The sequence below is a fragment of the Tripterygium wilfordii genome, chromosome 11 (genome assembly GCF_013401445.1).
Source record: "Tripterygium wilfordii isolate XIE 37 chromosome 11, ASM1340144v1, whole genome shotgun sequence".
Lineage (NCBI taxonomy): Eukaryota > Viridiplantae > Streptophyta > Magnoliopsida > Celastrales > Celastraceae > Tripterygium > Tripterygium wilfordii.
The window spans coordinates 11,974,352-11,986,852 of NC_052242.1; the positions used below are offsets into that span (position 1 = coordinate 11,974,352).

General features: G+C 38.4%; 2 protein-coding genes across 3 annotated transcripts; both read left to right on the forward strand.

The window, feature by feature from the left end:
- Window positions 1-4,828: 4,828 nt before the first annotated feature.
- Window positions 4,829-8,305, forward strand: LOC120009203 (putative receptor-like protein kinase At3g47110). Its single transcript, XM_038859672.1, has 2 exons — window positions 4,829-7,524; window positions 7,643-8,305. The coding sequence occupies exons 1-2, from the start codon at window positions 4,905-4,907 to the stop codon at window positions 8,008-8,010; spliced, it is 2,988 nt and encodes a 995-aa protein (XP_038715600.1). The 5' UTR covers window positions 4,829-4,904; the 3' UTR covers window positions 8,011-8,305.
- A 372-nt stretch (window positions 8,306-8,677) lies between these two features.
- Window positions 8,678-11,622, forward strand: LOC120009204 (putative cyclin-A3-1). Of its 2 annotated transcripts, none has more exons than XM_038859673.1 (8): window positions 8,678-9,352; window positions 9,813-10,045; window positions 10,143-10,221; window positions 10,329-10,405; window positions 10,519-10,552; window positions 10,635-10,784; window positions 10,865-10,999; window positions 11,086-11,622. In XM_038859673.1, the coding sequence occupies exons 1-8, from the start codon at window positions 9,017-9,019 to the stop codon at window positions 11,155-11,157; spliced, it is 1,116 nt and encodes a 371-aa protein (XP_038715601.1). In that variant the 5' UTR covers window positions 8,678-9,016; the 3' UTR covers window positions 11,158-11,622. The 2 variants fall into 2 exon arrangements, with proteins under 2 accessions (XP_038715601.1, XP_038715602.1); XM_038859674.1 differs by having other exon boundaries at window positions 8,681-9,352; window positions 10,146-10,221.
- The last annotated feature ends 879 nt before the right edge of the window (window positions 11,623-12,501 follow it).

Consider the following 12,501-nt stretch of genomic DNA (forward strand, 5'->3'; position numbering starts at 1 on the left):
ATTCAATGTAGAGATAGTGGTGTGGCGGTAAGGAGGAAAGAGGGAATTTGTATGGGAGAGAGTAGGAGGTGATGAGGTAGACCTAAAAAGATATGGCTTGAAAGAATAAGAAATTATATGAATTTTATAGGTGTGGATGAGTGTATGATCCATGATAGAAATGAATGGAAAAAACAAATACATGTGATGGATTTTCTGGTGATATTCTCAAAGACTCATGTAGGCAACCCCTAACTTTTGGGATAAAGGCTCGGATGATGATGATAATAATTCAAAGTTTAAAGAGCAAATTTGTATAGTGTTGTTCTCCGTTAAAAGAGAAATCATCTCTAGTATAGCACACACTTGTCATACACCTCATATTTGATTCCTTTACAGTCTATATTCTTCAAGACTTTTCAATATATATTCTTCAAGACTTTTCAATATATTGACTTTAATTTGGTACTTGGTTGGTATCTATTATTCCACAAAACTGGGCTACCCTTGACCAAATCTTGATCTAACGATCCACAACGTGCATTAGTACATGCCACACGGTGAAGTTGTCCGAAAGAGAGTTGGCGGTGGGTGGAAAATCGAAATTCAATGTAGTCTCATAACTCATAAGCAAGCCCCGGCTCGTTTTCGACCATAGGTTGACCCACGTCCAACAATTAATGGGTTGGGCTCCTTGCTTACGACCCAGCCTGTCTATTGCATATATTATAATGAAACTCAAATTTACCGGTTTGCATCCGAACCCGTAACTCGATTGACCCGCCGCACTCCGGGTTTCGTTTAAGCGGGTCATGAACTCAAGCATATCGGTTATTCGTTAACCCACAACACTCGACCCGTTGAAGGAGTCTCAACTCTCAACTAACAACTTAACCAAATCAGTCCCATCGAAGAGTTCTCAAGTTGGTGATTGCTTCAGGACCTCAAAAATTGCTACCATTAATTGAATAGGTACAGAAACTGCTTCCATTAATTTCAATGGGCTCACCTTGTCAATGTCAATTTTAAGCACTTGGGATGATAAGATGACAGCGTTCATATATATATATTTGACTTGGTATTGCAACATACTTTTCTTAAAACTATAATAGAAATACAGCTAAAAATGATTGAACAAGAAAAGATTCAAACAAGAATCAGTCAAGCCTCCAATATTATACACTTTTCATTTTTCAAATATCAATTCACATTATGATTTGGACTCATATTCGTAGGGTTTAAAAAGTTTTGTGTTGGTTGTGAACTTAATGCAATCCTCCTCCTTTATTTAGATTTGGGATCGACTACAAACACAGTTAGAACGAGTATGAATTGAAGAACTTTTAGACATAACTTGAAATCATTAATGAATGATAGAAATGAATGATGAGAACGAGTGCACGTTAATTGATTTTTTCATCGACTGGTATAATAAACCCAAAAAGTTTCGGATAAAAACTAGAATGGTGATTTCATTAGACAAGTTTTTCATAACTGAACAATCTATTTGCTTGACTTTCTAAAAGCAGACAAGTATATGCTATTGACTTCTAGCAATACATATATGTTGGGGTTCCTTGTGGATTATATTGACCGTCGCTCATATGCACGACTTGATACGATTCCTTACTATTGCTAAGCAAGCATTTGCATCATCAACACCTCAACATCCACCATGATATGTCTATATATATATATATAGTATTTCCATTATTTATATACTTCTTATTTCTTGATCCTTTGTACGGTGTTGGTAGTTTTACTTGATTTGCCAAGTTAAATGTTCAAAAGAGGAAAATTACTATTTAGATTTATATATTTTAGAGGAAACCACATATTTTTGGTTTCAATGTCAACGTTCAACTTGGTTTCCCGAACTCGATGAATTCATCTCGACTGCACGGAAGGTTTTGAGTTCTATTTTCATTTAGAGTAATATTCTTGTGGTTATGCGCTGGCTTTTGATCTAATTTATCCTGTCATCGGATGAGAAACTTCTATACGCATGAGTCTGACAGCCCAAATTTAATCTCACATTCAAAATTCAAAGAGAAGGCATATGATAGGGTGCCTAGGGAAGTACTGTGGAGGATTTTAGAGAAGAGAGAGGAGTCCCGATTAGCGATGTCACTATAATTAAGGATATCTATGAAGGAGCCGTAGCATGTGTTAGGACTATTGAGGAGTTACAAGGGAGTTTCTCATCACGATAGGATTACATCAGGGGTATACACTAAGTCCATTCGTGTTCGTTAGAGTGATGAATGAACTCACACGACATATCCAAGGTGAGGTACCTTGGTATATATTGTTTGTGGATGATATAGTTCTAAAGGATGAGACAATATCGGGAGTTAACTCAAAACTTGAAATATGGAGGCAAGCATTAGAGATTAAAGGATTTAAGCTAAGTAGGAATAAACAAAATATATGAAATGTAAGTCTAGTAAGAGTAGGCAAGGGAACGAACAAGCAATTGAACTAGATGGGAGAGAAGTAACAAAAAGTAAGGCTTTTAAATATCTTGGATCGATTTTTCAAGAAGATAGAGACATAGGTGATGATGTAGTTAATAGGATTAAGAACGGGTGGAGTAAGTGGAAGAGTGTATTCGGGGTTTTATCCGATCGAAGAATTCCCTTAAAGTTGAAAGGAAAATTCTATAGGTCCGCTATTCGACTTGCAATGATATATGATTCTGAGTGTTGGGCTATCAAGAGAAACCATATCCAAAAAATGTATGTAACAGAAATGTGAATGCTTCGTTGGATGTGTGGTCACACTAGGAAATATAGGATATGAAATAAGATTATTAGATTTAAGGTTGGAGTAGCACCTATTAAAGATTAGTTACAGGAAAATCATTTAAGATGGTATGGACATATTCAATGTAGAGATAGTGGTGTGGCGGTAAGGAGGAAAGAGGGAATTTGTATGGGAGAGAGTAGGAGGTGATGAGGTAGACCTAAAAAGATATGGCTTGAAAGAATAAGAAATTATATGAATTTTATAGGTGTGGATGAGTGTATGATCCATGATAGAAATGAATGGAAAAAACAAATACATGTGATGGATTTTCTGGTGATATTCTCAAAGACTCATGTAGGCAACCCCTAACTTTTGGGATAAAGGCTCGGATGATGATGATAATAATTCAAAGTTTAAAGAGCAAATTTGTATAGTGTTGTTCTCCGTTAAAAGAGAAATCATCTCTAGTATAGCACACACTTGTCATACACCTCATATTTGATTCCTTTACAGTCTATATTCTTCAAGACTTTTCAATATATATTCTTCAAGACTTTTCAATATATTGACTTTAATTTGGTACTTGGTTGGTATCTATTATTCCACAAAACTGGGCTACCCTTGACCAAATCTTGATCTAACGATCCACAACGTGCATTAGTACATGCCACACGGTGAAGTTGTCCGAAAGAGAGTTGGCGGTGGGTGGAAAATCGAAATTCAATGTAGTCTCATAACTCATAAGCAAGCCCCGGCTCGTTTTCGACCATAGGTTGACCCACGTCCAACAATTAATGGGTTGGGCTCCTTGCTTACGACCCAGCCTGTCTATTGCATATATTATAATGAAACTCAAATTTACCGGTTTGCATCCGAACCCGTAACTCGATTGACCCGCCGCACTCCGGGTTTCGTTTAAGCGGGTCATGAACTCAAGCATATCGGTTATTCGTTAACCCACAACACTCGACCCGTTGAAGGAGTCTCAACTCTCAACTAACAACTTAACCAAATCAGTCCCATCGAAGAGTTCTCAAGTTGGTGATTGCTTCAGGACCTCAAAAATTGCTACCATTAATTGAATAGGTACAGAAACTGCTTCCATTAATTTCAATGGGCTCACCTTGTCAATGTCAATTTTAAGCACTTGGGATGATAAGATGACAGCGTTCATATATATATATTTGACTTGGTATTGCAACATACTTTTCTTAAAACTATAATAGAAATACAGCTAAAAATGATTGAACAAGAAAAGATTCAAACAAGAATCAGTCAAGCCTCCAATATTATACACTTTTCATTTTTCAAATATCAATTCACATTATGATTTGGACTCATATTCGTAGGGTTTAAAAAGTTTTGTGTTGGTTGTGAACTTAATGCAATCCTCCTCCTTTATTTAGATTTGGGATCGACTACAAGCACAGTTAGAACGAGTATGAATTGAAGAACTTTTAGACATAACTTGAAATCATTAATGAATGATAGAAATGAATGATGAGAACGAGTGCACGTTAATTGATTTTTTCATCGACTGGTATAATAAACCCAAAAAGTTTCGGATAAAAACTAGAATGGTGATTTCATTAGACAAGTTTTTCATAACTGAACAATCTATTTGCTTGACTTTCTAAAAGCAGACAAGTATATGCTATTGACTTCTAGCAATACATATATGTTGGGGTTCCTTGTGGATTATATTGACCGTCGCTCATATGCACGACTTGATACGATTCCTTACTATTGCTAAGCAAGCATTTGCATCATCAACACCTCATCAGATCAATTTTGAGATTAAAATTATGTTTGCCTTGACAAACTTCAGACTAACATGGATAATGGAATCTACCAAGATTAACTTTGATTTAAAAGGAACTTAGAAAGATTAATTATTTTGCAATCATATTTTATGTGTTTGTAAAGTTCTGCTATTAATTTGAAAAGATTTTTCTAGAATGCAATATTTGACTGTCAATTTTTTCTAGCAAGCTGATGATACAGTTGTTTGTCCTTTGTAGACATGTTCCTTTCATCAGAATATTATAAATGATAAACTAGATACAGATTAACCACGCAACATGCAGTCTTACCGGTCAGGCTGCCACTAAAGGCTATAAATATCCATCATGTTTGTTCAAGTTTGAAACAGTTTCATAACCCTAAAACCATTCAAAATGAAGAGATTTACAGACATGGTTTATCTTTCCATGCTTGTACTTCTCATGTTTTCTGGTGTGGAGTCCAACATTGATACAGACAAGGAGGCCTTGCTTTCAATCAAGTCTCAATTAAGTGCAGAGTCTTCAGATCCTCTACTTTCTTGGGACAAGAACACATTCCCCTGTAACTGGACTGGAGTTCTCTGTGACAACTCCAGCACCAGAGTCGAAGGTCTTGATCTTTCTGGGTTGAGACTCACAGGTTCCATTAGCCCCTATGTCGGTAATCTCTCCTTCCTTTATTCGCTTCAAGTACAAGGTAATAGCCTTGCAGGATCATTTCCAGACCAAATTGGTAATCTTTTTCGCTTACGAGTCCTGAACATGAGCTACAATAGCTTTGTTGGTGCACTGCCACATAACATAAGCAACTTAGCTGAGCTCACAGTTCTGGACTTAACAGCGAATAAGCTTTCCGGTCGACTTCCTACTGACCTTAGCCAGCTCACAAAGCTTCAGGTCATAAATCTTGGACAAAATTCGCTTTCAGGTCCAATTCCACCCTCCATTGCCAATGTTTCCTCACTCATACGATTAAATTTAGGCACTAATCTCCTCTCTGGTGAGATACCAAGTGACTTGAGCCAACTTCGAAACTTGCAAGTGCTTAATCTTGTCATCAACAATCTCACAGGCACTATTCCTCCTTCCCTTTACAACATGACTTCCCTTGTTAGTTTGTTTCTAGCATCAAACCAACTATGGGGGGAAATTCCATATAACGTTGGGGATACACTGCCAAATCTTTTGGTATTCATTCTCTGCTTCAATAAACTCACAGGAACCATCCCAGGGTCTCTGCATAATCTGACCAACATACAAGTCATCCGTACGGCACACAACTTTCTGGAGGGAACTGTGCCACCGGGTTTGGGGAATCTCCCATATCTGACAATGTATAATATTGGATTCAACAGGATTGTTAGCTCAGGCGACAACGGTCTCGAATTCCTCACTTCTCTGAAAAACAGTACTCGTCTCGACTTCCTGGCCATTGATGGCAATCTCTTGGAAGGTGTTATTCCAGAATCTGTCGGAAATCTTTCCAAATCTCTTTCAAAATTTTACATGGGAGGTAATAGAATTTATGGTCGCATACCTGCCTCCATTGGTCAACTTACTGGCCTATCTTTGTTCAATGTGAGCTACAACTCCATCAATGGCTCGATCCCTCCCGAAATTGGCCAATTGAAAGAGCTCCAGGAGTTGGGGTTGGCTGGAAATCAACTTTCCGGAAATATTCCAGATTCTCTTGGTAGCCTTAGAAAAGTGAACCAGATTGATTTATCAGGAAATCAACTGGTTGGTCAAATACCCACCAGTTTTGGGAACTTCGGGAATTTGATTTCTATGGACTTGTCCAATAATAGGCTCAATGGAAGCGTACCTACAGAAGTTTTAAGTCTCTCCAGCTTGAGCACAATCTTGAATCTGTCTAGGAACTTATTATCCGGACCTTTGAACGAACAAGTTGGTGCCCTGGACAACATTGTAACCATCGACCTCTCTAACAACCATTTGTCTGGTGATATTCCTAGCTCAATCAAAGATTGTAGGAGTTTGGAGAGATTGTTCTTGGCAAAGAATGAATTCTCTGGTCCTATTCCAAACACTTTAGGAGAAGTGAAAGGTCTGGAAGTTCTAGACCTCTCCTATAACAAACTTTCTGGCTCTATTCCTACTGACCTCCAAGATCTTCAAGTTCTTCAGTCAGTGAACCTCTCTTTCAATAACCTTGAAGGTGTAATTCCTAGTGGAGTTTTCAGAAATCTCTCTGAAGTCAAATTGGAAGGTAATCCAAGACTCTGCTCTAGTTCTGGATGTGACGGTAGTCCACGTCCTAGAAAATTGGTGGTTATTGTTTGTATTACCGTCTCAATCATAGCATTTGCACTTTGCGTCATTGTTGTGTCCTTTGTGTTTGTAAGAAAGCACAAGAGAAACATCAGTGGAACCCCTGATCTGCTAAAGGCAGACCATCAAACAATCTCATACCATGAGCTTCGTCGAGCAACTGACAATTTCAACCCGGCAAATTTGGTCGGAAAAGGCAGCTTTGGGTCGGTATACAAAGGGTATCTTGGAGAAGGTATTGCTGTAGCAATCAAGGTCCTTGACATCAAAACTACTGGCTCTTGGAAGAGCTTTGTTGCAGAGTGCGAGGCTTTGCGAAATGTGAGGCACAGAAATCTTGTTAAATTGATCACATCATGCTCAAGCTTGGACTCTAAAAACAATGAGTTTCTTGCTCTAGTGTATGACTTCCTTGGTAAGGGGAGTTTGGAGGACTGGCTGAGAGGCAAAAGAACGAAACCAAATGGAGATGGGTTAAGCATGACAGAGCGATTGAATGTGGCCATTGATGTTGCTTCAGTGCTGAATTACATACATGATGACATTGAAGTCCCTGTGGTGCATTGTGATTTAAAGCCAAGCAACATTCTTTTGGACGAGGACATGACTGCTAAGGTAGGAGATTTTGGTCTAGCCAAGCTACTGGTGAACAGAACCAACATTCAGCATTCGATAAGCTCCACATATGCCTTAAAGGGGTCCATCGGTTACATACCTCCAGGTTAGTATCATGACAATATGATGCCGGTTGTTGAGGCATTTCAACGAACACCTGTTGTGCTTCAAATGTGTATGTACATCGTCCTGAATTAATGTGTGTTTACTGTAATTTTCTGCAGAATATGGTATTGGGCAGAAACCATCAAAGGCAGGAGATGTGTACAGCTTCGGAGTGATGCTGCTGGAGCTATTTACGGGGAAAAGTCCAGTCGATGATTGCTTCATGGGTGAACTGAATCTTATTGAGTCGGTGCGGTCAGTGTTTCCTCATAAAATACTACAAGCACTTGACCCTGAGCTTTTGCAATACATGGACGATCAAAGCGATGATAACAAACACATTAATCCAGAAATTCAGCATGAATGCATGAACAAGCTTTTTGGGGTTGGCTTGTCTTGCACTGCAGATTCTCCTGATTCTCGTATCAGCATGAGAGATGCTGTTCGCGAGTTGAAATCAGTGAAACGCATCCTTCTCTGTGACTAATAATCTCGATTACTGTTCAATAGTCTTTGCTGCTTCATATTTGTATCATTTCCAAATTTTCAAGTACGTTACTTATCACATATTCCCGTTTTGCACCTGCCCAAAGTAGTACGTTGCCATGAAAACAAGGTTTGATCGAGTGGGGTGTTACGATTTCATCATATTGCAATAAATTTGAAATTGAAGCTCTAGGTGTACGGCCTGCCTCCACTCCCAACACAACTTAGTTGATCATATTTTTGGAACAACTCAATTGGCAGCATTTTTGGTGTCAAAACGCGAGATTTTTCTTCAATTTTGTCTTTTGCCAATTCTATTATTCTATTTATATTTTTATAAAATTAATTTATATCAACAAAAGAGATACAATTTTACCTTCATTTCATCACAGTATTTCAATGATGCGTCAAACACTTTTATCACTGCAATTCCTATTAACTCATCACAATTTTAGAACTTGGTTCACCTCATCATAAAAGATCAAAACAAAACACTCTCAAATGGATCGCCTCAGCCCATCTCGTAAAACTTCGACTAGCCCACATTGGGCCCAAGTGCTAAACGGCGTTAAAAGAGAGGTAATGCGGGTTGAAATACCTGAAATGAACCCCGTGGTTGAATTCTAAAATCGTATTATTATAAGCCAAAAATAGAAATCACGGGCAAAAAAGAGCCCGCGCCGTCCGAACTAAAATCAGACCCGGGAATGCTTATACCAAAATCCAAATCCCTAAAATTTTTAAATCTACTCAAGCCCTAGAACCCCTCAAATTGGGAAAAAATTTTGAGTTTCAAGAGAGCCCTAAAACCAGAGCCACAGAGCGCCAACATCTTTTGTTTTCGAATTGCAAAAAATGGCGCTTCACTTGTATATCCTTCTTTGCTATCCCTCTCTCTTCATTTCCTACAAAGCCACTCGCTCCAACTCGTCTCTCCTTCATCGTTCTTCTCTCTCGATCTATTCTAGCCCAGTGAGAGTGAGTAGAGAGAGAAGGATTAGTTTTCCATGGCTGACCAGGAGAATGTGCGCATCACTCGGGCGGCCAAGAGGAGAGCGGCGGGGAACACGGAGGATATGCCGGTGCCCAAGAAAAGGGTGGTGTTGGGGGAGTTGCCGAACGTGTCGAACGTTGTCGTTTCGGTGAATCCCAGTTTGGGGAATGAGCCACAGAAAAGGAAATCTAGGGCAAAAACCAAGGCAAAGAAGGCTTTGGTGAGTACGACGGCGAAGTCAACGACGGAGGATGTTGCTGAGAAGGTTGATATCGATGGCGAGTCCCATGATCCTCAGATGTGCGCGCCTTATGCGACGGACATATATGACTATCTACATAAGATGGAGGTTAGTGAGTTTTAGTGTATTTGCTAATTTCAATTGATTCGTTTATTGAAATAGAGACAAGACAATGATTAACTATGGTCTTCGTTGCATGATTTTGGCTAATTTTCATCTGGGGGTGGCCGTCACTTGACCTGATGGTTCAATCATGATCTCTTTCCGCTTCCAATTGTCAATGCCACCAGTTGGGGTGTTATATTCTGAGTATGCATATTTCATGTAATTTGTGCTTTGATGTGATTAAAGCGGGGACTTTACTGTTCTATAAGTTTTTGTCTATTGGCCTGCGTGAATTAGGGAAAAAAAATGAAATGAGTTGGTCTTAGGGTTTTGTGTGCTGAGTTTGGCCTTTCATGGGTATTGTTATCAGGGTTCCTTTTTTTTTCTTATAAAAAAAACATGGGCGTTAGCATTCATTTATTAGCTTAGTGGGGCTTATTCTGATGCTTAATTGACTAATCAGGTGGAATCAAAGAGAAGACCACTACCTGATTACATTGAGAAAGTGCAAAAAGATGTTACACCCAATATGAGAGGAGTTCTGGTGGATTGGTTAGTGGAGGTTGCAGAGGAATACAAGCTTCTCTCAGATACTCTGTATCTTACCATTACTTATATTGATAGATTCCTATCCTCTAATGTCCTCAACAGACAGAAGCTTCAGTTGCTGGGTGTTTCCTCAATGCTTATTGCGTCGTAAGTACCTAATCCTTTTGCAAAGTAATCATTTTCTTATGAGCTCATGCACTGAGTTTACTTACATTTCCTTTTGTTATTAATTGTTCCTCTCAAGTAGAAAATATGAAGAAATCAGCCCTCCAAGTGTGGAAGAGTTTTGCTATATTACAGATAATACTTACACTAAGGATGAGGTAATTTCTTTTTCTTTATTTTTATATACTTGTTATCCTCCTTGCCTTAAAATATTATCATTTTTGCTCTTTTGAATTCTAACAGTAAGCTATGGGTAATTACATAGGTGGTAAAGATGGAGGCTGATATACTTAAGTCCTTAAAGTTCGAAATGGGTAATCCTACTATCAAGACATTTCTAAGGTAAGTCAGCCGTTGTTCTCTCTCTTCTTGGTTAAAGTTGGTGATCCATAGGGCATTGTGTGTTGGTACTTTTGGGGCTCATACTGGTTACCTTTTCCCATCTGTGTATGCAGGAAATTCACCAAGATTGCACAAGAGGATAACAAAGTAAGTATAATCCCTACATTGCTTTAGCGTTTGGTTGATAAGGAATAATCATGTACTGATTAGATATTTTTGTATTGCACAGAATTTAAACTTGCAACTTGAGTTCCTGGGCTACTACCTTGCTGAGTTAAGCTTGCTAGACTACAACTGCGTAAAATTTTTGCCTTCTTTAGTGGCTGCCTCAGTTATTTTTCTGGCCAGATTCATGATGCAACCTAAGGTGTATCCTTGGGTAAGTGGTTCACCTTTTTCTAAGTCTAATTGTGTATTCACGTGTTTGGGAAGCTTTTCTGATCTATGCAATTGTTTCAGAACTCGATGCTGCAAAAATACTCAGGTTATAGGACAGCTGATTTGAAGGAATGTGTCCTCATAATACACGACTTGTATCTGAGTAGACGTGGAGGAGGATTACAAGCTGTAAGAGAAAAGTACAAGCAACATAAGGTGTGTTTTTTAAAATAAATTTTGGTTGTGTTGGGATTCTACATAACGAAAGGATTCTGATTTAAGTTACTTGCTATATGGAACAGTTCAAATGCGTGGCAACCATTCCTTCTCCTCCAGAAATACCAGCTCCCTTTTTCGAAGATTTGAAGGACTGAGAGTTTTGGTAGACTTGTGAGCTAGTGTTATTCCAAACAAGTGGGCTTTCTCCTTGTTTAAGGGCTTGAATTTGAAGTATTCTAACACCCAGAAATTGGTGTTAGCTGGGCCTGTAGACCTTGATAGGCTCTTAGATCTGGGTTAATTCCCAGGAGCTGTGGTGGAGCTTCTCATATTAATTCAAGTGATCTGATGCTGGGAGACCTGGTCTACGGTGAGCGGCACTGCTAAAGCACAGCTTTTAATCGTGACATAAATAATTCTTTTCATGGGTAGAACATTTGTAATTTCTTGGTGGAAGTTTGTAGATTAGGTTTACAGATAAGTTTTGTGAGCTACGTTTTATTTGTAAGGGAAATATTTATTTTCCTCATTTGGCTTCATGAATTGGAATGATGTAAAACCCTGATACTCGAAAGGATTGATTACAATATTTGAAAATCTACTGGATTTCTGTTAAAGCATTTGATGATTCATGATTCCTTGCAGTTTTCACAGTTCTGGAAATTTGACATTCGTTGAATGTGGCTTCCAAGCAATTTCATTGTTCATTTTCCATCTCTCTCTCGGCCTCAACTAGTTAGTGGATTGATGAACCAGAGTGTTCTGATTCCTATAGAAGAACACAGGTAATTTTTCTGAAAGATGGTTAATGCAAAATGTCAAAAAACTTATATAAAATTTTTTTAAAAAAAAAATATATATATATATATATATATATTTTTTTTTTTAAAAAAAAAAAAATTTTTTGATAGGAAAGACAATTTTATAACACATTAGAAAATAGAACTTATAAACCAAGAATAGCCCAAGTTGAAACCTCCCCCATTCACACTCTGGTACCTAGAGCGCGATGGGAATTCCTAGCCATGAAATGGGCAACCTAATTCAAATTACATGGTATATGAGAACACATAGGGACACCTAAGTTATCCATTAACATAACACACGACTGAAGCACCACCCCCATGGGAGCACGGTGGAAAGAAAGGTCAGAAAGGAAGCGGCACACTATAGCGGAATCTGATTCTAGCTGAAATTCATGAAAACCCCCGTCTTTGGCTACCTGTAGATCCATTAGAAATCTTTGATTCTTCAAAGTTCAAATGTACAGGTGTAAAGTGAGTCGGCCTGGCCCGTCCCTTAAATTTCTAATCCCTTGGCCCGGCACTCTTAGGACCCAAGAGCTGGGTTGAGTGGGCCCTATGGGCCTTCTTTTGATAAAAAATTAAATGATTAATGTTGATGTAAGGTTTTAAACTTGAAACTTTAATGTGAAAACTAATATTCTAATTACAACACGAGGATATTATAGAATCACGAGTAGCTTAGAGCACACTCAT

Coding starts and splice junctions, on each gene's coding strand:
- LOC120009203 (XM_038859672.1), top strand. CDS start 4,905: ATGAAGAGATTTACAGACATGGTTTATCTTTCCATGCTTGTACTTCTC. Junction 7,525..7,642: donor CATCGGTTACATACCTCCAG/GTTAGTATCATG, acceptor AATTTTCTGCAG/AATATGGTATTGGGCAGAAA.
- LOC120009204 (XM_038859673.1), top strand. CDS start 9,017: ATGGCTGACCAGGAGAATGTGCGCATCACTCGGGCGGCCAAGAGGAGA. Junction 10,785..10,864: donor AACCTAAGGTGTATCCTTGG/GTAAGTGGTTCA, acceptor CAATTGTTTCAG/AACTCGATGCTGCAAAAATA. Junction 11,000..11,085: donor AAAAGTACAAGCAACATAAG/GTGTGTTTTTTA, acceptor TATATGGAACAG/TTCAAATGCGTGGCAACCAT.